The sequence below is a fragment of the Anser cygnoides genome, chromosome 9 (genome assembly GCF_040182565.1).
Source record: "Anser cygnoides isolate HZ-2024a breed goose chromosome 9, Taihu_goose_T2T_genome, whole genome shotgun sequence".
Taxonomy (NCBI): domain Eukaryota; kingdom Metazoa; phylum Chordata; class Aves; order Anseriformes; family Anatidae; genus Anser; species Anser cygnoides.
This window is the reverse complement of record NC_089881.1, coordinates 8316253-8343452: the sequence shown is the minus strand read 5'-3', so window position 1 is coordinate 8343452 and position 27200 is coordinate 8316253. Positions and strand designations below refer to the sequence as shown.

The 27200-nt window shown below is 49.6% G+C and overlaps 1 protein-coding gene across 2 annotated transcripts; it reads right to left on the bottom strand.

Annotated features, from left to right (window-relative positions):
- Positions 1–1666: 1666 nt before the first annotated feature.
- On the bottom strand, positions 1667–25465 carry ITM2C (integral membrane protein 2C). Of its 2 annotated transcripts, none has more exons than XM_048063073.2 (6): positions 25304–25465; positions 11739–11876; positions 9675–9863; positions 8862–8972; positions 4939–5089; positions 1667–3870 (listed from the first exon to the last, which is right to left on the bottom strand). In XM_048063073.2, exons 1-6 carry the CDS (start codon positions 25415–25417, stop codon positions 3779–3781), a joined length of 795 nt encoding a protein of 264 aa, XP_047919030.2. In that variant the 5' UTR covers positions 25418–25465; the 3' UTR covers positions 1667–3778. The 2 variants fall into 2 exon arrangements, with proteins under 2 accessions (XP_047919030.2, XP_066858616.1); XM_067002515.1 differs by having other exon boundaries at positions 9675–9879; positions 11740–11876.
- Positions 25466–27200: the final 1735 nt, after the last annotated feature.

Sequence of the window (27200 nt, the reverse complement as noted above, 5' to 3'; positions counted from 1 at the left end):
GGCCAAACACCGCCTCAAGCTCCAGATCCCCTTTCCAGTTTCATTTGGCCCTCCTGGGAGTAAGGCTGAATACTAGATAGAAAATAATGGACTTTTCCTTTTTCTTTTCATCTGAGTACATTCAGCCAATATTTGTGAGTGCCTCTCTCCGCTGGAACTCCACCTTCTGTATATGTAACCCAGAAAACGTTCCCTCTGATAGAGCTACAGCACCTCATTGGCTTCACCAGGACTTGAAAGCCACCATCACAAATTGTACTTACCAGAAGGTCAAGAAATGGGCAGTTACCTGAGACATTAGTTTGGGAAGCTACATTTGACAAGATTATACAGCTGTCCAAACATGCCTACGTATCCTTTTTTCCTGGGAAGCTGTGACAGCGTCCACAACACTTACTTGTATAATGTCCTGGCTGGAATTCAGAACAGCAGCAAAATGTTCAGGAACAACTTTGACATCCTAATTTAGGTACGTAAGTATGCACAGGAATGAGAACAGGCTTTTTGTTTTTTCTAGCTTGGCATCAACATAATGTATCAGCTCTTCATGTTGAGGAGAGGGGGCTGGGTAAAAACACTGAAGCAAGCTTCGCAGGACTTCACCCCCAGACCCAGCTAACTGCCCCAGCCGTACCTGAACGCACTTCCAAGGAATGCACTCGAGGGTGTTAGGATGGGCTGCTCATGCTCCATGACAGGGAGACTGGTCAAAATTATAGTTTAGAGGCAGTTATTCTGTAAACTTGTAGTTACACGTGGTCAAAATAAATGAATTTAAAATTCATGGTAGGGGCAGATATTGCATAACTACCTCTGTTATTCTTCAAATGTTTAGCTAGATGCAAAAGAAAGAAATCAGTAGCAATGATGAAGGGTATTCCAGGCGCTGGTCATCAACAGCCAGAATATGCCCATTTCTCGTTCTAATATTGTGACAGATGGTTCTAAGAGGTGCATACTGAAATCATCTCCTCAGCATTTATTTCTTAGAGTAACACATTTTCATTTTCACAGTAAACAATCTCATAACAGTGCACAATCCAGATCACAGCTTTCTCCTCATTGCTCTCTCCTCTGGAAGAGCCACAGGAATTTTCTGAGGCACGGACACAGAGGAACAGTGTATTTGTCAGATACAACTCCAAAAAAACACCTTTGCAAGCTATGGTGTTTCCATCTTTGCATTAGGCCAAATTACTAGGTTTAGCTGCAGAACAGGCTTCGGCAAACACCATTATTGTAGAACAAAACTCTTCTACAGAACCCCAACAATGGAAAAGGCGTCCAGGTACTGAAGAGGTAAATACAAAGACTGTAACAAGCAAAATGCCTTACGTTAACTTCCTCACTGATCGACTAGAGACTGATTTTGGAAAGAGCTCCAATGTTCCAGCTCAGGAACACTGTTCAGACACTTCTCCACCAGGATGGAAGCGGGGCAGACAGCTCAGAAGAGCCCAGTGAGTCCTGCCTGGCTCAATTTGGCATGGCAAGGAGAGAAGCCCTCAAGCCTGCAGGCATGGGCAGGCTCTGGCAGCTGGCGGCTTGGATGCATCCCCGCACAGCAATCCCATCGCCCTGGGGAGAGCCTCCACACCTCAGGGCATGGGCAATAGCTTCACGGAGGGGATGTGCTTTCATTCTCAACAAACACACGCTTTACATATCAGAGGTAAAAGATTTTATTATCCCATGGATGTTTCCTAAGAGGTAATAGTCCTACCAGACAAAATATACAAAGCATTTTGTGTTTTCTTTCTAGACAACTGCATTCTCACCCTATGAAACAGCGAACGTGTCAGTTCATCTTAAAGAACCAGGGCTTGTCCTTACAGCTGCGGGGTTGCACAGAGTTAGCATATTCAATGACCAGTTAATTCATGCAGAATCAGAAGGAAGGGGGAAAAGGTCTGTGTGCTCACCTGAGTGCAGGCTTAGGTGCCCAGAAACGAAGAGAAACACAGGGCTTAAATTTACCAGTTTGTGGTACTTCCACCAAGCAAACCAATTCTCTGACTTGCTTGTCATCCACTTCGCAAGGAAAGGCTAGGGCTGATAGAGCTGATAGGGCTGATTTGGAAAAACACAGCTGTGCTATAGAAAAGCAAATACCCTCTGGCAGTAGGAAACTTTCCTTACCAACCTGCATGAAGTACATGCAGTTCTTCGTTTTACATCCAGCTTAAAGCAGGAGACCAACATCTCCTCCTCTACCTGTTAAAATTTATTATTATTGGTTGACTCTATATTTATACGAAAAAATAAATTCTCAGCCTCTAAGGACATACTAATTCCTGTTGTTTTACATGACTATTTGAGATACTGTTTTGTTTTCAAGTAACTAGCTCACAGTATTACTATTAAAAGTTTTACTCTAAAATATATTCACTTTTTGGTCCTGCTGAATTAATGATTGTACTTGCATTTACTTTATCCTTCCTCTTTCTAAAACAACAAGCTCATTTCAACAGATGAACAAGTCCAGATTTGCTGGAAACCAATTAACAAGAATGTGCCAAGCTGAACTTCATGCTGTTCTTTCAAGCCAAAAAACTGCCTGCATTTTAAGAACCTAATTAGTTTTAACTATATTTATGGATCAGAGGGAAGAATATTTAATTACTCTGCAATTCTTCTCTCCAATGATCAATAGAAATGCAATTTTGTTCACACAATTTCTCTGCAGTATATCGATGCACTGAATCTTGCCTTGTATCAATATCTGTACCACAACGGTGCCCTCAGATGATGTGATATACAGTAGGGCTACAGGAATTACTATCAAAACAGCTTTTATTGGAGGAGTTATACAAGAAAACTCTCAACACAAACAAAAAAATCTGCTTCTGTACTCGCCAGTAACTACCAATTCTGCTGCTGACACCACTTTGCACACAGGCATGGCAGCCTCTTCTACAAAGAGGCAGAGTGAGGCTATGCAGCCTTGCATGTGGCTACGCAGCCTCCCTGCTCCGTGGCCCCCAAGCAGCGCTATGATCGCCACGTTGTTGCCACCCCACATCAGCACCGCGTACCCACCCTCCGGGGGCTCACCCGAGGGCACCCCACGCCGCTCTGAGGGCTGTGCCAAGCCACGCCAGGCTCAGGAGCAGACTGCCACGTGGCGAGGAGTACTCACAGGGGCAACATGTAAAGGCTGCTTTCTCTGTTTGATAACCTGGCCTTCAGGAGAACAGCAAGCAGCAAGCTGGGAGCACCACAGCACGGTTTGGGCAGAAATCCCCCTCTGCTGAGTTCTCTGAGTTACTGTTTGTAGCCTCACATCTGTTCTCTCCCTAAGGGCATCTGATTCCGTATTCCTGGTAGTTACGTCAGCATCAAACTGGTTGCCCTCCTCCTGTCACACACCTTCTGTCCTGGTGCCAAGGCAGGTTCAGAACACTGCCAGCAGGAAATTGCTCAGCCAGGAAAAGAGCACCTGTTTCCAGCATCCTATTTCTTGGCCATCCCTTTTACCCCAAGCCTGCTCCCAAAAGAGATTTCCGTCCTGTGGCATGGAAGAGGCTGCGTTCACTCCCAGGCTATCTGTGACCACTGCGTAAATTTAAGCCCAGCAAAACATCTCAGGTAGGCAGGAGGAAGAAAAAGATAATCAACTGTGAGGCCACGATGGACCCAAGAGGTTAGAGCTTCACAAGCAAGGGAAGGAGTAAAAATAAAAATAAAAATAAAGTAAGACACATTACCATGTCTAAAAGAGGGCTGAGAGCATGTGTGTGCAAGCAAAGCCAAGGAAGGTTACAACAGGACAGCAGCCTCATGATTTTTTGCAGATAACAGTTTCAACCACAAAAGTGTTTTCAAAGTGACGAATACGATGACAGTTCCCAGCCTCACGTCGACTGATACCTACAAGGGATTAAAAGAGAGAGAGATGGGGAGAAAACAAATGTTAATTTACAAGAGCTGCATTAAGTGGGGGAAGGAAAGCAGATGGGATGCAACCACTGAACACTGAAATGCAGGAACAACACAGCCTGTATGAAAAGCAGCATAATCTCTTCTTTGGAAGAATAGCCACATTATCTAGGCCTTAGTCCCGCAATAAGAGCTGCCATGAGCTGGAGGAGCCACAGAGAAACAGCTGATTTCAGCTGACAGCATCTCAGTGTTATCTCACAGGCCAGAAAGCCCCACAAAACCAGCAGAAGTCACAGGCTGGTACAGAGCACAGCCCTGGCTGCAGCCAAGGAAGGCTTAAAATCATCCTCTTCTGGCTGTTTGAATCATCATACGCACTGATCCTGCCATGGCTTCAGCCTCTCTGGAGAACAAAAAATGCTCCCCGCATCCTTAAGCTGTTTCAGGTGAGGCTTTAAATGTACCAGTATCTAAAACAGTATCTAAAAACAAGTAACTACAAATACTGAAACTATGGAGTTTTTTGCAGGACATTAGCGTTTGTATATAAGATACATACATAACATTTCATGAAATCATTTTAAGGTAGTCTATTGTTCCCTCCTCACAACTTTTTCCATATTATTGAGAGCTTAATTAATTAAAGGCAATTTGCAGACCTAATCTGCTCTGAATAGCTGCCACTGAAGCAGGTATCTACATTAGGGAAATTTTCCAAACCGTTCCCAACAGTACTGCTATTAGTTCAGCCCCAGGAGTCCACATACGAATGAAGTGCTAGCTCCTGCAAGCATCTTTATTAACGTTTCGATTAATCCGAGAGACGCAGCAATAGAAACACGTACAGCAGCCAGCACCCATTTGCAGCAGCAGCATCGCAGGCCAGGGTTCAGCTGAATTAAATGGGGAAGACCTCAAAAAAATCTGTGTGCTTACACCCGCAGGGAAACCTCCCCTCTCACCACGAGGAGGCCAGCATGGCTGTTACAGCAGAAACAATGACTGGGATGCAGGGGGAAAGCGAGTTAGGGCGGCTGAAAGCTGCCAGGCTCTTACGTCTCCTGGCGCTCCTCCGCTTCAGCCTGTAGGTCTCCTTGCCGCTGCAGAGGCGGTAGATGAAGGAGCCGAGCTGCTCCATGTCATGGACGTGCTCCGTCGCGATCATCTCCTCCTGGATGATGTACGTCTGAGGCAGGTACGTCCCTTTCTGAAATGACAGTTTCCACACACAAAAAAAGAAGCATGACCAGTGATCTGTTAACAAAGACCTGGTTCGCACGGAGCGCCAAAGACGGCCGCACCTGGGGGAACTCGCTGCTTGAAGGCTCCAGCCGCACTAAGCAAGGCTGGTTAATGTGCTTGCCTGTCCTTGCATTCAACTCTCCCATGCTACTAGCACAGGGCACACAAAACAGTTTCAAAAACCGAATACTCAGACAGGAGGTAAAGCCAGAGTAGGATTGACCCTGTTAGAAACTAAACCCAGTTTTACAGGAGAGCGTGCAAAGCTCTAAGAGCATGGCAAGCCCATCTGGAGGGGGATCCAGGCTCAGGTGAAACACCAGAAGCTCCACTGAAAATGTGAATTTTACTTCTACTTTAAAAGGCAAAATCCCCCAACCCCAGCCCTGCTGAGATTCCAACAGATTCCCAACTTTTCTGCAATTCCCCCTCCTCCGTGACCCATTCAGCACAACCCCAGTGACCTCCTGCCCTTACAGCCTGCAGTAATGGGGACTAGCAATGACCACGGACACACACAGTCTCCCTGCTGCTGAGGTGGAGAGGTGGCTTTGAAGACCAGGGTGGTAAGTGGGGCGCTTGGTGGGCGAGATGTAGGAGAGCGCCACCAGGAGCTAGAAAAAAATGGGAGAGAGAAAATGGAGGAGCTGGGAGCCTCCCAGGGATGGAGGCCACCTCTTTTGCTGCAGGAAAGAGATCTGCTTGGCAGCAAAGACTCTGCAAGCTGTGCCCGACCTCGTGAAGGCAGCAGAGTGGAGGGGCCCAGGTGCTCAGGGCGTCTCACCACTGCCTGGGCACCACAGGGGCAACAGGGAGCCGTGCTACAAGTCCAGATTGAGGTAGGGGCCACTTCTGAGCAGACCAGATGCTAACCAGGCCACGAAGCAAAGACTCATTTATGGTCCCACTTGCTTAAGAAGAGTCAAAGGAATAAAAGAATCAGCAGATCCCCAAAGAGAGACCACTGTAAATATAAGCAGGGGAAAAAGCAAGCAACGGCAGCACAATTTCAAACTTCATCTCTTCAATTTCCACCACAGGATTGGTTATCTCCACAGAGACACACCTGGAAACACACTGCCTTAAGTTAGTGCCGTGCTGTTGGGCTGGCACAGCCTTCTGGATCAATAAAGCTCTCCTCTAGTGCTGGAGCGCTAGGCTATTAGTGGAAGTCTGTATTACACTAACACAACAGTTCCACAAGAAATTCAATTATAGATTCTCAGCGGGAGAGTGCAGGAGAGGGCACATGATACGTGCAGTTACTGGCACAAGCTGTCACGTTAACACGTGAGATTGGGGCTCAGGATTTGTCATATCCTTGACAAGACAAGAGGTCTTAGAACCAGACACACACATGCGTGCAATCCATTATGTTCATTGTTTTAGATTTAAATAGCTGTGGGAGCTGAAATAGTCAGGAACTGCCGCTCCTCCATCACAGGACTGTGCAAAAAGCATGTTACCTTCAATTCTCTGCTAACAGTTTCAAGAACACTAGAGCTCTGAGCATCTCCATAGGGAAATTAATCTTGGGCTCTACAAAAGATGTGGATCATCCATCATTTAACCGGGTCATCTCCAGCTTCCTGCCGCCGCACAGCGGGAGCATCCCTCCATCCTCTTCTCTCAGATACTCACTCAGCCCCGGTCACTGAGCCGTTACACCTATCCACACATAAGCCTGCAGGAAGCAGCACAACTGCCATTTGCAGGGAAAAACCTGAGAGAGGAGAGGCCCAGTAAGGCGTACAGGTGACAGCAGGGCTGAAACCTGAGCAGGGTCTGGCACAGCTGTGGCTGCACGCAGCTGGGACCACAGAGCAGGCACAAGGCACGAGCAGCCGCACTGCAAAGGGGCACAGGGCACCGGGCTGAGGAAAGGGCAAAGGGCTTCAACCGAGTCCCTCTGCTGCCACAGCCTGCCAGAGCAAACAGCTAACATTATCTGCTGGACTGAGGTTCGGTTCTAGAAACAGGCATGAAGCCACTGAACATCTTCAAAGCTGAACTTCCACCCAGAAATTAGTCTCGTTCAATGGGGACTTGGCTGGATTCAGAGGAGCAGGGAAGGCAAACGGAGGACCAAGAGGAGCGGGGACCAATGCAGCTCATCCAACATTGAAACAGAAGCACTTCAGAGAAGGCGACCACATCGTCAGGCAATGAAAGTCCCTGCAGCAGGGAGAAACCTGCCCTCTCTGCCTGACACAGGCCACTGCCACGGCTCACAGGATAATTCAGCTGGGAAGGGAGCGCAGGAGGTGTCTGGTCCAACCTCCTGCTCAAAGCAGAGGCAGCTATGGGATCGGGCCAAGTTCCTCGAGGCTATATCCAGTCCGGTCTTGAAACCCCTTGATGGAGGTAGCACAACCTCTGTGTGCCGCCTGTTCCCCTGCTTCACTGTCCTCACAATGAGAAACTTCTTGTGAGCTCAAGAGCAAGCTAAGCACTTGAAAACAGCGACTCTAAAGTACACGTTAAAACCTGCACGGACAGATTGGACATGTGTCCATCCCAATAATCAGTTATTTAAACCCACGTCTGCTTTTACACTCTTTTAAAAGAATTAAGGTCATAATGGTCATAAGACCACTTTAACCGTATTTTTATCCCCCTTTTTAATTCAATTTCTGATAAAGACAAAGCATCATTTTCACTTCCTGTAATTTTATACCTGTTATTTTAGAACGTGACCAGCATTTCCAATCTCCCAGTTTTCTGCTGAGAGTCTACTCTTTTCCATTTCCTCTCTTTTCTATTTCCCTTTGCCCAAGGGACTGGTCACCTGCCACAGTGGCTGGTTTGGAGAGAGTTGTAAATAAATGCGTGTTGTGCCCCAGTGGTGTTCCCAGCACACTTAACAGATGGTCAGGGTGCACAAAATTGTGAGGACTGCTGAGAAACAAGCTGGGAGTTTGACAAGAACTGGAGATCAGGCATCTCTCAAGCCCAGCCTTTCACCTCTCAGCTTAATCCTACAAAGTTCATCACACTGCATGCAGCAGCACTGACTGAAGGGAATTAGCAAAAGAGTTACACTGTTTTTCTTCTTCTACACAGACAGTCTTGGAAGGGAGTTCAAGAGCCAAACACTGCTTTGCTTTACCTTCTGCAGCCTTAAAAATCCTGTTGTTTCTTTTTTTTTCCTGCTGTTAAGATTAAATAGTGCTCTATTTTAAGGCTGTTTTCAGTCACTGCAATACACCAGCACGGGTTTCTGAACTGAACAAAACTGCTGGCACTAGACCCAATTAATGCCTGCTGTGAGCAGAGCTGCATCAGACCAAGTGCTGTGCTTCAGCCCTCAGCATGGTGAGGGAAGCAGCACAGATTCCACCCCCAAAAGAGTACAAGAGAAGGCCTAGCACTCCCCACAGGGTACCAAGAGCTCTGCAAATGGCAAAATATAGCAGCAAGAGTGAGATTGCCCCCCTGCAATTGCCCCCTTTTCTCCCCACCTTGACTCCTATCAGTAAGCACCAGAGAAAGGAATCTGCTGCTTCCCTGAGCTACCCTGGTCAGGTTCATCCATCATGCCAGTGTTACTGTGCTGTCTGCAAAATTAATATTTCAGCCACAGCCCCTGAAGCTTCCCCTCTACATGAAGACTTAGCTCTGTCAGAGCCAAGGCTTACTTCCACAGACACTGTTTTCTGTTTCCCAAGAGATTCTAACTGGCACCCAGAAGCAAACTCAAGAAAAGCACACCAAATAAAGCAGTACTGCAGCTGTACCTTCACGTTAACCAGCAGCTCCCACAGGTTGCGTGGAGGCATCACGATAGTGGTGTTCAGCTCGATGACGTAGCATTTATCCAGCGTTATGTCATGATAAGCTGTCAGACCCTGTGTTCCAAGCAGAGAGATTAAGGAATTGAGCCCTTCTCAATGAAATATGGCTGTGGAGGTAGCTGAAAAGAGACTGAAGTGAGGAGCAGGGCAGGAAGGAGGAGACATTCAGCAAAACAGGAGCACTCTAGGCTGAAGCACCCTCAACCCGCCCTGGAGAAGCCCTTGGATCTGCTCGTTGTCACTCCTGGTGAACACTCCTGGTGAACAGCAGTTTCCATTTCTCTTCTGCATTTTCCCTCCCCTCTCCATGCACTTCGCCACCCCTCCTCATGTGGCCGCAGGCCCCCGGCTCGCCCCTGAAGGCTGTGCCAGCAGCTGTCCTGCACTTCCACCAGAAATATCCTCCAACCCCATGCCCAACGCTCAGCCACACTGGCACATCCCACCAGCTCACAGGGGAAGGCCCTCCCGCTGCCTGCTGACTTCAGCAAGCACCGACCTCACACTGACATTAAACGGCCAAAAGAAAAATTCAGGGAAGACAAGAAATTCTTTTAAGCAACAAACCTGTCCAAGGACCTCCCTAGCAAGGCCTAACATGCAAGCCAAGCAGGTTGGAAAAGCTCAGACAGGGCCCTGAGAAGGAGGAGAGCTCAAAAACAAGATCATCATACAGATATGTGACAACAACAATAGTGCTAGGCCATGAGAACCGTGCTGATGCCCCCCACACTACGCCCAGGAAGAGCGCCTTACTCTCTGGAAATCGTGGATGATATCTGCAGGGTCGCTCCCTCCGAACTGCGGCACCGGGACATTGATTTGCTCATAGTTCTCCTCAATGTAAATCTTGACGTCTTCATGCAGCTCCAGCTGCCCCTTGAACGGCGAGTACAGCGAGTCTTCGTAAAGGACGCCGCAGTGAAACACGCTCTCACGGGGAAGCTGTGGGGATGAGATCCAGCTGGAGACACAACACACGTACACCCCACACCCCATTAACAATGAGAGCCAACACAGGGAAAAAAAAAGTCCCCAAACTGGGTAAAAATACTTATCAAACAGGCACTTAAGAATATTTCAAAATCTGTCGGCCAAAAAACGTTCTCGATGAAGGGAGTGCAAAACACCCTTGTGAAACGACCATGTCTCCTTTTCTGCTAGCCAAGTCCCAAAGGGAAGAAAGGATCCCTTGTGGGATTTCATATGGGGTAAATCAGAAAGGTAAAACGTCTGTCAGGAGGCTCTTAAATTTCATGACTAGGCTGTTCAGGATCCTTTTGTAGATAGAGCTTCCAGCAATTGCATTTTTCTGTATAAGGCATGTAAACTTGAAGCAAGCCAAGCATCGCTTCTAAAGGCACTTGTAGCTCATCTATGGCAAATGCACCAAGACAGAATCAGGAGCTGCTGCCCTCTGGGACTCCAGAAGCACAAACTGCAGGTAAGAGAGCTACCCCAGGGCGAACAATTAAGTCTGAGCACTAGCATCACAGGGACAAATTGCAGCCATCGGAGACCTGGAGCATAAAGGCTCCATCACCTTGGTCCCCAGACCATCTCTGACTCTGTTGAAGAAGCTTTGCTATGTAATTGCACATAAGCTTTCATTTGGTATTGCAGGCAGTGGGGTAACAACAGACAGCCCCAAATTGAGCAGCTGACATTTCCCAGTGCCATTCAGCAAGCAGCGAGGGTAGGTTACTGACTGGTTGATGGACCAAACGCTGTCCATCACCCAGTTGATAAACCAGCCCTCAACACCAGTGGCTGCCACCCAGTCATAAACAAATGCCTGCACCAAAATCCCTGCACATGGGTCCGTCATATTCACACTGCTGTGTGGGAGGGGTGAGCAGCCCTACGGTTGTCACAGGGATTCCAGACCAGCTATAAATGAGCACAGGTAATAAAGAATTGATGTATCTGAAAACAAGGATTGCAAATTAATTTGACAGCACGAACATGTATGGAGGAAGGAAGTGTATAAAAAGCCTGTATTGCTGAGTGGATAAGTGCTGTCTGCAGAGCTGAATGCAGCCTACAGTCCTGGGAGAGCTCATTCACTAATAGCTGCTCCACAGCAGAATGAGGTCTTCAGTGCAAATCAATGCTCTGGGCTTTCTTAGCTAAACACTCAGCAAGCCACAGAGCTCAGCAGTTTCCTACTTAAAAAGCAGCCCTACCGCGTCCCAGTCGCCATGCTCTGACCCACAGTTACTCAAATCCACAATGCTGCAAGCCCAGTGCCTCTGCCAGGCCAGGCTATGCAAAGCCTACATGAAAAGAAAGGTGCTGAATTTAACAGAGGCTGTAGGCCCACCTGCCACACCATCTCCTGCTCGCTTCTCTATTCACTGCTTGCTTTATTAATAGCAGCACCTATTTTTGTTATGCCTACAGAGCTTCTCTGTGCTAGAGCCTAAGAAAAAAAAAAAAACATTGCAAAAAGCTGCTTTTATCTCGCCTGTCCCCCCTGCTCTGTCCAGGGCCTGCTCTGGACATGCTCTAAAACTGGTTGACCACTGACCACAGTAATGTTGGGTTCACAAGGCAGAACTTGCAGGATATTTTTATATGAGTTAAAAAACAAAAAACAAAGGAGAAGAAAAGGAGGATTTCCAGAAGGCCCTTCCTGACAGTCAGGATGGAGGTGAGCCTGAACCCGCTGCTTCAGACACATCTGCGGGGCCCAGAAGCACTGGCTCCTGAACCACCACCACACAAAGGAAGAAACAGCAGCACCAAACCAAAGGTTGAAGCAGCTTGTCTGCTTGTTCTGGGTCAAGGAGCCAGCAGTCCTTCCTCGCTCACCCATACCTGGGTGATGAAGAAGTATCTGTAGACATACATCGAAGCGAAGACCAAGCCGAGGAGCAGTACGAGGAGACCCATGGTCAAGTAGCACACCCCACTGAGCGATGACCTCCGGCTCTGCACCGCGGGAGCCTGCTCCTCCTGCAAGGCAAAAATGAGAGCATCAGTCAGCTGCTGCTGCAAGAGACCAGAAAATCAACAATATTTCATGTAAAGGCCACGCGTGAGCTTCTGAAGTGCAACTGAAGAATGCGGGCAGTGTCCTGTAACTTGATTTCACACCTAGCAGCGCTCTGGCAAGAGTAAAAACACTTTTTATGCATTTTCCTCTCTCACTGCCCCATATATATATATATATACACACATACACATATATATGGATGTGTGTGAACATACAAACATACATGTATGCCCTGGTTCCTACAAACGGCTCAGAACAAAATCCGGCTTTGTTTCAGTGGTGATAAAGATCAATCAAAAAAAGGCTATCAGGAAGAAGGAACAGGGATGCAGAAGTAACAACTGGATAGCCGCTGGATAAAACTACATTGCTTTTGTATTTATACTCATTTTTTTCATTGTTGCTGATATACTGACACTGTTGCAGCATTCTTCAGGGGAAATTTTCCACGTGGAAATGACTGGTGAGAGAAGTACCTGCTAGTACCTCCTTGGTGGGGTGAGCCTACCCAAACAGCCGCGCTGATTGCCTCACCTTCATTGTCAGGCAGACTCTGTCACACCTTCCAGGAACATGCAGGCCGGTCCGAGTATCAAAAGAAAAGATACCTGCTTTTTTCAGAGTGCTGTCTGACCTATGTAGGCAGGAGTCAGCTCGCCCTGTTACACCCTTCAAACAGGAGGGCAGTGCAACGGCAGGGCGACCTCCTGGGAAGCATGCATCCCAGCCCACGAGGCTCTTGTTTGTCCTGCCAAAATAACTCTCTGAAAACTTAAGCAGGAGGATGTAAGGGCTTTCAGAAGCAGATGAAAGAAATCCGTTCACAGATGCCCCACTTTCCACCCAGAAAATTGGAAAGCTACCCTCAGATGAGCAAGCAGACAGAGGAGCGACACCAGGGAGCTCCTGCAGCTCATCTCCCTCTCTGCAGTCTGGGATCTGAGGCATTTGATTAGAAAAACACTCTCACCAGCTGGAGATTGATACAAGCTGGAGAAACAGATTTGAAAGAAAATAACAGCTTTTCATGTCTGAGATGCATCACTAGTATACCCATGACAACAGCAAAAGAGGAGGTAGCTTCTCCAGGGTAGCATGGCCAAAACTCACAGGGTGGCGGTGCAGGTGCTGAAGCCCCGAGGCCTCTGACCAAAGAGCTTTGGGAAAGCTGCAGCTCTAGCACACCTCCAGGAGAAATTAATCTATATTTATTTCCTCTTCATCCCAGCTTTGGAAAGACCTGTAGCAACTCTGCCAGCTCCCTACACTGAAGGATCAGCGTTTAACCAGGTTGTGGCCACTCCTCCAGCAAACAACAGGATGAGCGAACTGAAAAATAAAGCATCTGAAGTTCATCTCCTCTTTTTCCCTCCCCCTCCTCCTACAGATGAGGGGTGGCAACTGTGACAAGCCACGAAGAAAAGAAAAAGAAAATCACAATTCTGTTTAAAGGCTCTCTGCCATGAACTGCTTGGATGGGAAAGTCATGCTGCATGTCAAGTATTTCACAAAAACAGATTTCCCCAGATACTTGCCATCGGAGGAGGAGTGCGGACACGGGGGGTGAAAATGAACAAAAAGCTCTCCTGCTACTAACCACTGAAGCACAGCAGAGAAAACGCTTAATGCTCGGCAAGAGAAGCACATCCAAAAGGCGCCGGGTTCCCGTGATGGGTAACGCACTGGTTGCTACCTCGAGGAGCTGCAAGTGCTAACTTCCCAGTGAGCCTGGGGAGAGAGTTCAGAGGAGCTCTCTAAAAAGACAAATTTTGTCTGAAGAACGGCAGGGAGGGAAAAATAAGCTCTTGCTGGTTTGCTATTTGCTAAGCAGGTCTGTGCTCTTTGCACAGCCAAGAACACAGCGAGACATCTCACCCCTCGCTGCAGTAGGAGATGGGTTTGGCTCCTTGCAAAGCCTTCGTGGCTTAGGGAGAATCGCCTGAGCTTTGTATCTGGGAGAAGGTGGGAGAAGCTACTCAGGGCTTTGCCCTGAGAGAAGCTAGGAAATACCAGGGGCAAAAAAAACCTTGAAGTCTAAGAGAGAGAGAAAAAAAAAACTCAACAGCTACTTTTCTGACGGAGCATCAGTGAAGGCAATGAGGTTCAAAATAGTGTCATGCAGGCCAAGGGGAACAATTAACCACAGCCCTGCAATATATTGTGCAGAAATCACCAGCACAAACCTTCACAGAAATGTACACCTCCTTCCGGACCTAAAGGCCACCAGCCTTCGTCACGATGCATGCGCCGTAACTAAAAAGCAACCAACCACACATCAGCCAGCAGCTGAGCTTCGGGCCGGAGGCATTTTAGTGCCTACAGATGGTGGAAGGAGCTGTGCCCAACCTGCTCTAGCAGCATTTCGGTTGGGGTAAGGAAGCTTCACCAGGTTGGAAGAATCCAGGAGGCTTCTTCCACAGGCTGCTCCCTACCCACGGTGCAGCACACGTCCTTTCCCACAGGACAGCCTCTCCCTGCAGCAGAAACGGGAATATTTCAAAAACAGAAAATCCATCACAGTTGGTTTCCATCCATTCTTGCCATAGGAATGCCTGGCTCCCCGGCACGGGAGCAGTTTTCCCTTCTGCTACCCTTGTTATAAAGGGAACCAGACTGTCCCAGCAGTGAGCTGCAGGAAAGGCACCTGGGAAGGCCCAGGCCACCAGCTGGCAAACAAAATGGCACGCCGCGCTCACGCAGCACTGGGGATTCTGCAGATCTAGCAGCACTGCCGACCCTCTTCAATTTCTGCGGTGGGGACGTGAAACAAGACTCAGCAGCACGGTTCTCCTGGAGAGCAAAGCACGCCTCTGAGACACGTGTTTTCACTGAGGGCAAAAATCACAATATTAACACACAAAAGCACTGTCTAACAGTGCTCACCAGATGTTTAATATTTTGTAAGAACTCGTTAACCAGATGCTCCTCTTGCAACAAGCCACCCCACCGATTTTCTGTCTCAAGCACATATGGTTTCTTTTGGTCAAGAGAATTGGAAAGGCTGGGGTCAAAGCCATCCCTGGGCAGAGGCAGGGACAGGTATTTCAGTGCAACAAGAGGTGGCCACGGCCACCGGCCGGTGTGTGGGAGCTGGCAGAGCTCCTTCCCCATGAAGCCCGAGGGAAAGGCACAGCTCACTCTTCCTCCATATGGGGAAAGCATCCATTTCTCAAGGAGAGCGCCTGCGTGCCTTGGTTTTCTGCCAGGCATTGTCCTGCTAATACTTCATCCCACCGGGCGAGAGACAGAGGCAGCTCCAGCATGCGAGCCTGAATACCCAGATGTGCTGAGTCGGCTCCAGTGTGCAGGCGTGATCGCTTTGCAGATGCTCAGACCAGCACTTGGCAGCAGGCAGGACACTGGAATATAAAAAGGAATTCCTTTCCTTGGATAAAACAGGATATTCGATACGCTTCAGCGCCCTGCCAGCTTGCAGGGACAGTGCAGGAACAGAGTACAGGCAGCAGATACCCAGATGGGAGGAGATGAGGTTATGCTACAGACCATTTGGTAAAGGAGGCTTGAAATTAGTCTGGGAACAAAAATATGTCCTGATTTAGTCTTTCAGGATTTTCTTCAGAATTTCAGGGCTTGCTGAGGACACGATGAAGAGAAACCATCATGCCTGTGGGGCACTGCTGAGGGCTCTCACTGCTGAGCAAAACCCCTCTGGCTTCCCAGCTCTGCAGGGATGGGGTCAAGAAGAGCCTCAGCCTAGAGCCAAGCTCCGAGCCAGGAGGTCAGCAACAGCTCCAGCCCTCCATGGCCAGCAAAGGTGGCAGCGCACGAGCATTTGCTCTGGGCTGGAAACTGCTCACCGCCTCTTGCTCCCAAGTGCCGGCGACCGGGCTTCAGCAGCACCTCGCTTGCTCTTCGCATCCTTCCCTAGCCCACGCATGGGACTGACGTCCACACGGGAGATTTTCTTAAGGGAAGGTCTGTGCAGATTCCGAGTGGGAGTGGTGTGGCCCAGTATCTTCCATCTTTTTGAAGAACTTATGCTTTTTTTAAAAATATACGTAAGTCCTTGAAGGTCCTGGGCCACTGGAAACACAATCCTAGCGCGAGCTGATAGCAAGAACCTGATGAGGTGTCATCTTTGATATGTCTTACAAATACAGTACAGGCTTATGAAAAATAGGTACTTGATTCAATCTCTCTTCCTCACCAGCATCTTGCTGAAGATGACAAAGTGCGGAAATTAAAGGTGTCATGTCATGCCTTGCTCCTTCCTGACTCGCATACCGCCTCTGCAGAGATGGGCTCAGCTCATGCCCTTTTCCTGTTTCTTCAGCTTTCGAAGCAGCTCTGTCTGCCTCCCTTTGTCAGCTGCTGCCAGGAGATCAAAACAATATAGCAGCTTCTCCAGGAAAAGAGTTAAAGGCATGCAGCTTTTCAGAGCTTATCAGCTTTCTCTACTCCATTTCCCTCCAGAATGACATCTAATTACTTAGATAGAGAAACACCATAGCCATCACTTCTCTCAGTCTTTCCCCCCTCTGGTTGCTCTAAGATTTGAGACATTCTTCCCCCATTTTTATGTAACTTGACATGAGTGTAATATAAGCACATATATTCTTATCAATAACATAACATCCAAATAAGCCTAAAGCCAGATTTGCTTGTACACATCTAGTTGATTAAAGGATGCATTTGTTGAGTTCTCCATGAACCATTTTCCCCTGCATTTAGGAATCACACAGATTTCAAATCCTTCATTTTAGGCGTAGCAGGGCCTGATGAGCAGGGGACACAGCTTGGCAAGTGTCTTAATATACACCCCCAACATGCAAAGAAGCTTGGGGCGACTAAAAATAGTAGATGTGATTTTGATGATTGACAAGTGAGGAGAGAAATATGATGCAGAGTAAATACTCAACGGGATGCAGTTTTGAGAGGAGCTCTATCTGAAAGGCAGTAAAAAATATCAGCCATCTCTAGGAGGTTGCTTGTTTCAAGGAAGTCGCCTGAGCTCTTGATGTGGAAGATGTGCTTACATAATTACAGCCATTGACACAGGCAGTTGTGGCTTCCTCAAAGGAAGCAGGCTCAAAACCTTGGAAACCCACATCAGAAAATCTAACCGATCTAGCTGTTTAGTACTCTTTGGCAACCAAAGGCCAAAATAGAAAAATGAAAAATAAGTTGAAGGTCTCTACCTACAGCATACGAAGTCCCATGTACATGGTACTGCTTTACAGAATGTGAGGACCTGCAGTAACAACACCTCCTGACTTCAGATTGAGAAAATCAGAGCTGACTGCTGGTAAACCGTAGTGCTGCCACAGTGGGCGTAAGCTGATAGGGACTGACCTCTCACCAGACTTGGCTTTGGGCATCAAAATGTCTCGGGAAAGTGAACCCCACCAAAGCAGCCTGCTCTTCCTGCAAGCAAAGCAAAGTCACCCCGCAGGCAGCACCCCACACGCAGCTGCTGGGCACTTCGTGTCGCTGTTTCGCATGGTAAGCAGCAGAGTTTGGTGGGGCAAGGAGATGCAGACCTGCCTCCCAGAGACAACTGCTCCCACGTGGAGACATTCAGGCCCAGAGCGGCTGGGTGTTGAGCAGCTCCCAGGGATGAGCAGAGCGAGCAGGAGCGGTTGGCCAGGGCTTGGGACTGGAGCGATGGCCAAGCCAGAGCACTGGAGAAAGGAAAGGGAGAGACAATGTACAGGGAAAGGAAGGTGGAAGAAGACAAGGGAGAGAGGGTCAAAGGGGTAAATCATCGCAGCAAAAACAATTTGCGTCCTGCACGCATGTAAGCATCTCTCATGTCCCAAAAAAGGCTTCTCTGCCAGATGACCCCCCAAAAATTAAAAATAATAATTATTTGAAAAGACTCTTGTGTTCAAAAGCATTTATGCTTGGAGGGAGGAGAGGGAGCAAAGTGAAGAGAAATACCAGGTGACACTACATGGAGAACAGTGCCCTGGGAGAGAACCACAGGGGTCAGTGCGCAGCACCAGCCGTGGCAGCTCTGAACAATCCTGTGACCAGGAACAGAACAGCACAGGACGGCCCTTACAGACTGACGGGCCCTCCCAAGACTTTAGATGAGAAAAGAAAATAGCGTGTGCATGCATACACACAAACACACGTATATATATATATGGCACACAGTTTCCAAGGCAACTTCTGCATGTTGTACTTGAGCAGCGCTTGTGCAGGGCCATGCAGCAGCATTTCCACAGAGAACACAACTGATGGCTTTTGGACTCAAAGATGCCTGAAAACCAGAGGGGAAAAAAAAAAAAGGCTGTAATTAAGAGACTATCACAGCTGAAGGCAAAAAGGTTGCAATAAATGAATCTAATCATATCTTTATCTTTAAACGATACCACCGCACATGACTAGCAACAAAGCCACCTGCCTCAGGAGTCACTCTGCAGCACTGGAAATTAGAATATCAAAAACAACCACTGGCTAATTAAAAACCACAGTGTTGTTGCTATACGACAAAGCCAGCAGGATGTTAAAAATGCAGCCTAGCACGTGAGAGCTCCTAAGCACCCAGTGATCATATTTTCCTTCTCCTCCGTCAGCAAGAGAGACATAAACCTTCTCTTTTCTCCCTTTTCCATCTGATTTTTGAAGTAAGGGGCTGTTTATTCTCCCTCTTTGCACAGGGATGAGGAATTCATTTCTATATACTTTATTTTTTTGGCAGAGGCACAACGACTTCCAGCTGGAGGTTTTCCAGCCTCCCTCTTCTATATCCTGGGAGTAAAACCATTCAGGGCATTAGCAGAGCCAACAAAGCCTGTTGTAAAAACAAGGCTGTGCTTACAAGGCATTTAGCTAGAGACCCAAGTGTCACACTGAAGTGACAGGCAGACAGAGCAAAAATAAACAGCTGTGACAAAGAGGCAAAAAATGTCCCAACCTGTTTAACAGTCTGACTGCCAAAATATGGATTTGGGTAAACACAGCCTGATTTCCAGAGATCAACAGGAGCCGCAGCCGCTCACGGTGACACTGGGGAAAACCAGCCCTGCGTCACTGAGCCGCGGCAGCATCCCCAACACCCCCGCCGCTGCAGCTAACAGCCTCTGGAGCACCTCAGCACACCTCACCTGGGAGCAGGAAGGAGCAAGCACGGCCAAGTGAAAGCCAGGGTTTTCTGAAAGCCTGAAGTGAGGAGTTAAAGGAAAGGGGATTTTCCTCAGGAGCAGAAAAAAGGCAAAGCTTTGGCACTGGGTCTAAAACCTAACCAGAGTAATTAAAGACAAAGGGCAGCTCAAGCAAGAGCGAAGCAGAGAGCTGCTTTAGGAGTACAGAAAGCTCTTAAATTGAGGGGTTGGCAGAGTTAAAGAGAGAGACTTGACTCAAAGGTAAAGACACATGCAGGTGGGCCGACACCTGACTCCTTATAAGACCTTTGACCAACATCAAAAACACTTAAAAACATTGAGAAACTGAGGCAAGGAAGTTCCAACAGCTTTCAGCTTGTTCTCAGTGTAGCCGGGCCTTCCTCCTCCTCCCAGGTGTGGCGAGGAGCGGCTGCTCCCGGCTGCCCACGAAGGCAGCCTGCTGGCTTCCAGCTTGGACGTGCAGCTCCGGAGGAAGCAGGCCACGCGTCTGACCGCCGCCGTGTCGGCACGGCTCTGACAGCGCCAGTCACCCACACATCGCGCGGGGAAGCACTGGTGCCTTGGGTCTCATTGCACTCAGGGAACAGCTCTTGGGAACAATTACAAAGGGTTAGTCTTATGCATGCGCTCAGGTTGGTGCCAAGCTGGGATAAAGTCCAAGTCTCCAGAGTAAGACACCTCCTAATGTGCCACACGTGCTGCCGAAGCGAGGAGCCGTCACACGGCCGGACAGTGGGACCATGCGCTCGTGTGGACAGACTTCCATTCTGATGTTCGCATACTCAGCATTTCCCACACTGACGTTGTACAGCTCTCCAATATAAAACAAAACACACCTATGAACCTGTGCAAGAGGCCCAGGCAGCCATGGGCATGAGCTGTGAGGGCTAGTGACTGATTTTGCAAGAGGAACAAAGGATCGGGTGCTGCCTCAAGACATTTGAGGGCAGAAAGTGTGACAGGGGAACCTGCATGCACCAAAAGGTTTCCCACAATTTCATGCAAAGCCATTCACCTCTCGCGATGGCTTTGGATGAAGCACCAGAGCAGGGTGTCAGCGGGGCGGCGGCGCTCACCCGAACACCATGCCTGAGCTCTAACCACCACTTCCCCCAGGGAGCTCCATGTCCTGACAGCTCTGGGGTCCGAACAGATTTGTAATCTAAAATTACAGCACTCACCTCTGAGCTTCTACAGTCAAGCAGGGGGAGACAATCATGAGCCAATTAGCCATTTTGGATGTCCCCAAAGGCAAGCTAAACCCTGCTACCTGGTTGGGGCATATTAAGCTATATCTGTCCCTTGTTATCTACCTCATTCTTCTGCTGGAGGTGGCTGATTCTCAAGAAAGGGCAGCAGAAAGGAAGAGGTGGCTGTGCCCAAGATGCTTAAGAGCTGGACCAGCTGAACACCTTAACAAGGAACCGGATTTCAGGTTACAACACTTGCCGTACCCTGAAGATTAGTGTCACACCATGAAATGAAATCACAGCTCCCTTTCAGAAATGTTAACAGCACTTACCTCTTCTCCTCCCCAGAGCAGCATAGGAAAACCCTGACAGTCAGTCCTACACTTGAAAATTCACTGCAAAGAAATGGTGCCTAGTTTAACAATAGCAAGAGAGAGAGAAGACAGATTTACTCTTCTCAGCTTTGTTGTTCAATCTGACTTCAGCAGGTGGCCACAGCAGCAAGGAAGAAAGCTCTGCAAAGTGTATCTAAAGGGATGGATTAAACAAACAACAACAAAAAAAGCAAAAAACCAGCCCCTACCTCACTGTCCTCCTTCAAAAGGTAACGCTGGCATTAAATATACATGCTTATGTTCTCACACGTCAACTGGGAAGAAAACACCAGCTCAGAAGTGAAAATGGATTTTCCATCTCCTGTAAACCCATTAACAAGCAAAGATTTGGTAGCACAAAAGCAGGAATTGCAAATATACATGCAAGAACAACCCCTTCTTTAGAAGTTCAGTCTCTCCAGCTGTGCAGTTGCTGCTCGCTGCTGTACAGGAGAGCAGCGATACACAACAACTACCAGCGGACTACAGCAGTACAGTATTTTTACGTGCAGCTTATACAGAGAAGCTGCCACTTGCTTACATTTGGCAAATGTTCATTTGCTCCTTTCAAAACTGCTTCTTTTCAAAGATGTTTCTTAGTTTTCTGTGTTTTTCCAAAGACTTCGCTGTGCCCAAAGCAGGTAAGCACAACAGCTTCTTTCCACGCCCAGAGCACCTACGTGCAAAGCTGCACTGGCTTCGGCTCTCCTCCAGCTTTGGGAGAATATACATCTCGAGATGGAGATTACACGTTTCTCCATCTGCAGCTCTACAGTCTACACGTCTTCGGTGAAAGAGAGCTCTGCGTTTCCAAATTCAGTCCCATTTATAACTTTTCTGCTAGAAATAGTCATTCCCTCTTAATCTCCCCTTCCAGTTTTAGCCAGATCCTTTGTCATGCCCAGATGGATTATCAAATATTAATGCCTGGAGTCTCACATTTCACTACAGCACATCCTGTAGGGGTCCAGAGATGTTTTTTCCAATTCAGTCCTTTCCCTCCCCTCCCCAGCACCCCCAAACCACGGCAAACAGAGAAGAAGCGACAACACTCCTTTCAGCCCATGTGGATGCAGCAGGGCTGGGGAAAGGCCAGGAATACCCCAAGACACCAGGGTGCAGGCTGGGGCAGCCCGCAGCAAGGAGGCTGAGAAGCCCCACTAGACAGTTGGGTTGATGTGCAGCCTACAAAGAGACCACACAGACAGACAGAAGGGTTGGAGGGCTCCTGCTCTGGGCAGCAAACCAGTCCCTGTGAGCAGCATTTTCTGCCTCCCAGACTAACAGGAAGGGCCCACCAAAAGGAAGAGTCTCAGGGAATGCAGATGAAATGAAAGGCATGAAATCAAAGCTATCTATGACTGAAGCCAACAGCAAAACATCAATCACACCCACAGGGCATCGCTGCGTGCATCCTGGAAAGCCCCTCAAACCCTCGTGCTTTGACCCGCTGCCAAGGTGTTCCCATGGGCTCGACAGTACCTGCAGGCAGGGAGAGCTCTCCCCACCCTCCTGCCTCCGTCACCAAGCCCTTCGCTCCCACCAGGCAAAGCTAGCAGCCAGGGCCTGGGCAAACACTGTCCTTCCCTCCGTGTTCACCTTCCCGGCAAGCAGAAGATGAACGACTGCATGCACTGTCTGAGCACAGCCTTTTCCAGACACACAACAACAGGCTTGGCTTTCTGCTTCCTCTCCCCAAAGGTCTCTGCGAAAGCATCCCCTGACGCACACAGACGTCTCCTCATCCTCGGCAAGCTGTCCTGGGCCCTTGGGCCCCGAGCCTGTGGTGTCGCGCTTGCTGTAAGAGATGCTGCCCCTCAGGTCGGCAGGGAGGCACGTTCAGCAGGGATCTTGGCACAGAGAGCTGAGCAGCCGGTCTCTGTTACGTACGGACCGAGGGGGATAAGAGAAGTCTCTTCCCTCCGGTTCTTATCATTCACCCCTCATGAAGCAGAAGACTTTAATGAAAAACAATGAATCACAAACACAGGGAGCGTGTATCCCAGGGCCTTTAATGATACAGCAGATATATGTATCTCCACTCCAGACTCTAAATCTGGAGTTCAATTAAAACTCACTGAATACTATTTTACATCCAAGAAAATATTTTCCAATAAATACAACAAATTATTTTACTGACTGTATAACCTCAAACTGCCTTCTGCTTGAGGCTGCTACGTCCTCCCCGCTTCTACTAATGACAGCAAGACTGTTTCTTGTATAAGCCCTTAAAATGTTGCAGTTGCCTGAAAATCACATGGATTTTCTGACTGAGTCCAAATTGCATGTTCTTTCCAATTCAGAGGGAGCTGCACAACAGAGGAACACAAGGCTCATCACGTGCCAGCTTGCTGTCAGCACTCCTCACCTACTACTTTTCAGGACGCGTTAGTACCACAGACATCTTCCTGCCTGCCACATCTTTGCATTTATGAAGCACCTGCCAAAATTCGCAGGCTATGGAAGCCGCCGCTGAATCATTTCCCAGCTCCTGCTCCTATCATCGGGATTGAAGTTGTGAGATCAAAGAGGAAAGGAATGCAGAGCATCTTGTTTGCATGTCACCAATGCCATTTTGCTGCAAGGCAGCTAGAGCGAGGCGCACACAGACAGGAATTATTGGCAGCAGGAGAGAGCGTGGCAAGAAAGCTTGACTCCTGAGAGATCAGCCTCAAAGGTCCGATGTTTTGCAGAGCAACACCCCCTCGGTCCAGCTATGCGCAAACTACTCCCGAAAGACCATTACTGAAGAAACCAGTGGCATAAATACCCTGAAAAATAACATCAGGAACGGGCCACCTTGTGCTGGCGGTGCTCCCTGAACATCCTCCTGTTACACCAACTCACCGCAACCTGCTCCTGCTCTTCTGTCACGCTCTGATGCTGATTTCCTCACAAGCCCATCTGCTGGAATTAAGGAACTGTTGAAAAGCCTTTGTTTTAAATTCCTATTTTTAAGTTCCTCTGTAGCTCCTGTGGGCTTAAAAGAACAACACAGTGCTCCCCAGGAGTCAGAGAAACGCTCAAGGCAATGACAAGAACCCCAAATATATAATTTGCTACTTAAAACAACTCCATTCATCCAGCAGGACCTGAATCAGGGTAATGTTGATTGCTGGAATCTGGCAGCACTCGCAATGGAAATAAGCTTCTGCTACTTTTATTTTTTATTTTACTGGTTTTAAACTCCTGTTCACACACTGCTCGTGAGAAGGATCCAGATCCTGCCTAAGCTTGTGCAGGATCAGCAGAAAGACCAACTTCCCAGCTGCAGAGAGCTGGTTCGTTGGCTGTGTGAGCTCGAGGTCCAGCGTGACATTCAACTTCCAGGCTGCCTTTTCAGAGCTTGACATCAAAGGTGGGAAGAAACCTACCACCTTCTTTTGTTCGTAAGAAGAAAAGACCACGTCTGGAAATCACTGAGAGTACACAGTTGGCCACATTCCCCATTACAGGTTTCTAGACAGCTTCTAGGAGCTACATTAATAGGTGCAACAGCGACAGACTGAGCACATTCAGACCCTGAGAGCACAGGCAAGCGTGCTGTGAGCACACCAGCGTGCGATGGGAAAGGTCGCTGTGATGGAGGTGACTCCTTGACCTCTGCCTAAAGCTGAGCAGCCTGCTGGCACACCTCCTGCAGAGCAGCTCCCTGGGGCAGGTAACTGCTGCTCCCCTGGCAAGGCACGTGAGGAGGGATGCTCTGCGGTGCTGCAGCAACAGAGCAGAGCCACAGCCCCTCGTAGGGTTTTTGGGTCAGTGAGATAGATATTTGGGTTCCGTAAATGATCAAACTGCGTGCACAGTCTGAGGCATTTAAGACGAATGCAGAAGTGCCGTTTAAACCTCATCCTCTGATATCAAAGCGCTGGAACAAGATGGACTTGGCCCAGCTTTCTGGTTGGAGCCTTCACCCTTACCCAAAGCATTACCTACCCTGGCAGGTCTGCCCTCACAGAGGAGCTTGGCAGCTGGCGGTTACTGGCAGGAGAGACTGTCCAGAAACGCTCAGCCCCTGGCCAGGCAGGACAGCGCCCACCTCACCTTCCAGCAGCGCCTGCTCCCTCCTGGAGAGGGGCAGCAGCCGCACACGGCTGGGACTGAGGGGTCCCTGCCCCGGGCCTCGGCCACTCTCGGCATCTGCCAGGGCTGCCCCGACGCCTCTGCCCGTTGCCCTCTCTGACACCCACCGCCTGAAGCCAGCAAACCCAACTTCTGCGCATCAATTCCCACCCTGGAGACTGCAAAGCATCTGAAGAGAGCTGCCTGTGCTCTCAGCCCTCGCTTCCCATCCTGCTCCAGCACCAGCCGCCGCGTTCCCATCGCCTCCTCTCCATGCCAACCCTGAGCCTTCAGAGCCGTTCCGACGTGGAATTCAGCCATGACTGACAGACCCCGAACCACGTTCCCCCAAGCAAAAGCCCAGAGCAGAGGGCCGCGCTCCGATGCCACTCGTCCATGCCGGCCATTCGCCCCGGGGCCGAAGCCCCGCAGCCTCACGCCGGGCTGCAGCCGCCCTGCCCCGTCCCCTCCCCACCCTCCCCAGTCCCAACCCTTCGGGACCTCAGCAAGCACCCGCGGGCCTCCAGCACCTTCAGGGCGCCCCTTGGAGCAAACCCCAAGCTCGGGGCGCAAACCGGACCCTGAACTTCCCACCGGGGGGGGGGGGGGCTCTCCCCAAGCAGGACAGCGTTACCGAGACCACCCGCCGCCCCCGGCCCCCCGCACTCACGGCGCCCGGCGGCAGCAGCACGGCGCCCGCCGCCCCATCGCCCCCCGCCGCCTTCTCCTTCTCCTGCTCGGGCTTGAGCGCCGCGGGCGGCTGCTGGACGCCGATCTTCACCATGGCCCCGCGCCGCCGCCGCCGCCGCTCTCGGCACCGCCCCGGGGAGGCGCCGGCACCGCCCGCAGCCCCGCGCTGAGCCCGCCCCGGCCCCCCCCCGCCCCCCCCCTCGGCCCCCAAGGCTGAGAGCCCCGGCAGGCTCAGCTCGGTGCCCCCCGGTGCCGCCGGTGAAGCCGGGTTGCTGCCGATGGCCAGCGCTGGCGGCGCAGAGCAGAGGGGGCACAACGGCACCGGCCGGCTCCGCCCGCAGGAGCCCCGCGCGGGAGGCAGAGGCGGGGGGCCGGGGGGGCGCCTGCCCTCGCTGCCTTCGGACGCGGCAGGGTTCTCCGCCAGCAGGGCGCGGGGTGCCCGTGGGGCTGGGGCAGGAAAGGGACGCGAAGGGAACGCGCGGGGAGGGGAGGTTGCTCCGGGAAGGCCGGGGGCACCCCGCTGCCCTGGCCTCTCCCCGGTCTCAGCCCCAGAAAGCAGAACAACAGATGGCTCATCTTTGTCACGGGGACAATAGTCTGAAAAAAAAAAGGTCCTTTTGAGACAAAAGCAGAGCGTGGCACGCAGAAGAGGAGGGGGAGAGGGGGTAGAGAGCTGCTTTTGCGCCGCCGGTGCTGGCCCGGTGCCGTTTGGGCCCGTTCGGGGAGCAGCAGGGAGCGGAGCTGCCTGGGAGGGCTGCGGCTGCACCAGCTCTGAGCTGCAGAAACAGCAGGGCGCTACCTGGCTGCGTGCAGGGCTCACTGAGGCACTCGCACAGCAAGGAGCGAAGAACAAACGCTGACAGCTTTGTTAAGGCGACAAAATTAGGAGAAAAACAAAAAATCTTCAACAAAACCCTCTCAGCCCCCCAGGCAGACACAGGTAGTAAGGAACGCAGCAAACCGTCAGTGGTAAAACACAGAAATACCCTACATCGATTTTGTCCACTTAACCATAGCACTTACTTATAATAAAGTCATTATGAGCATTTTCTTTCGATCCAGAAGGATTCATTATACGACTGAGTGCTTTACATCATACTGCAAACTAACCCATTGACAAATTAGTGCTAAATTTTGTTTGCAAAAGCCATCTTTGGCAAGGATTCAAAGTTGACTCACAACAATTGCACACAGTGCTGACTTGTCGTTGTCCAATATTTAGAACCATTAATCCTCCCGGCACCCCACTGCGTGGGTACTGCTTGCCTCAGGATTGCAAGTCTCAGCTCACGCAGAGATAAGGGGCAGACTGAGACAGTATGGTCCCAAGTTTCTGCCATCAGGAGCGCTTCCAGCCAGATCCAGACACTGAACCTGCAGAACATGAGACACCAATGGCTGACTGCAGTAATAATGCTTATCTTAAATGACATTGCTTGCAGCTTCAGGGCAAGGAAGTGTCCAGAACAGAAGCAGAGGGGCAGAAATTCCGCCTGTGCCTTACTCTACACAATCCACCAGCTTATCCTGCTTTCTACTACACTCAAAACTGCTGGGCATAGACTTGGCCCTACCTTTTTTTAAAAAATAAAAATAATGATAATAAAAAAAAGTTGTTTTAGCTCTGCTCTTCCTGGCATACAGCTTTCTGTACAAGAAATGCTACGGTACCTCATTTTTCTCCAGCCCAACAGTCTACAGAGCACTCTGCTCTCGTCACAGAGAAAAGATATAAACCGAGGATGCCAGCTGGGGGAACAGGGATGTGAAATCTCTCAATACTTCTGATAAGCAGCAGAGAAAGCTTGACACACAAATCTTTAGTTTCAAGGCAGAAGCTGTAGAAAATTGGGTTTTCTTCCTTCCATTTGCAGCAA

Coding starts and splice junctions, on each gene's coding strand:
- ITM2C (XM_067002515.1), bottom strand. CDS start 25,417: ATGGTGAAGATCGGCGTCCAGCAGCCGCCCGCGGCGCTCAAGCCCGAG. Junction 11,877..25,303: donor TGCTGCTGCCGCCGGGCGCC/GTGAGTGCGGGG, acceptor TTTGCCTTGCAG/GAGGAGCAGGCTCCCGCGGT. Junction 3,871..4,938: donor GCGGAGGAGCGCCAGGAGAC/GTAAGAGCCTGG, acceptor AATCCCTTGTAG/GTATCAGTCGACGTGAGGCT.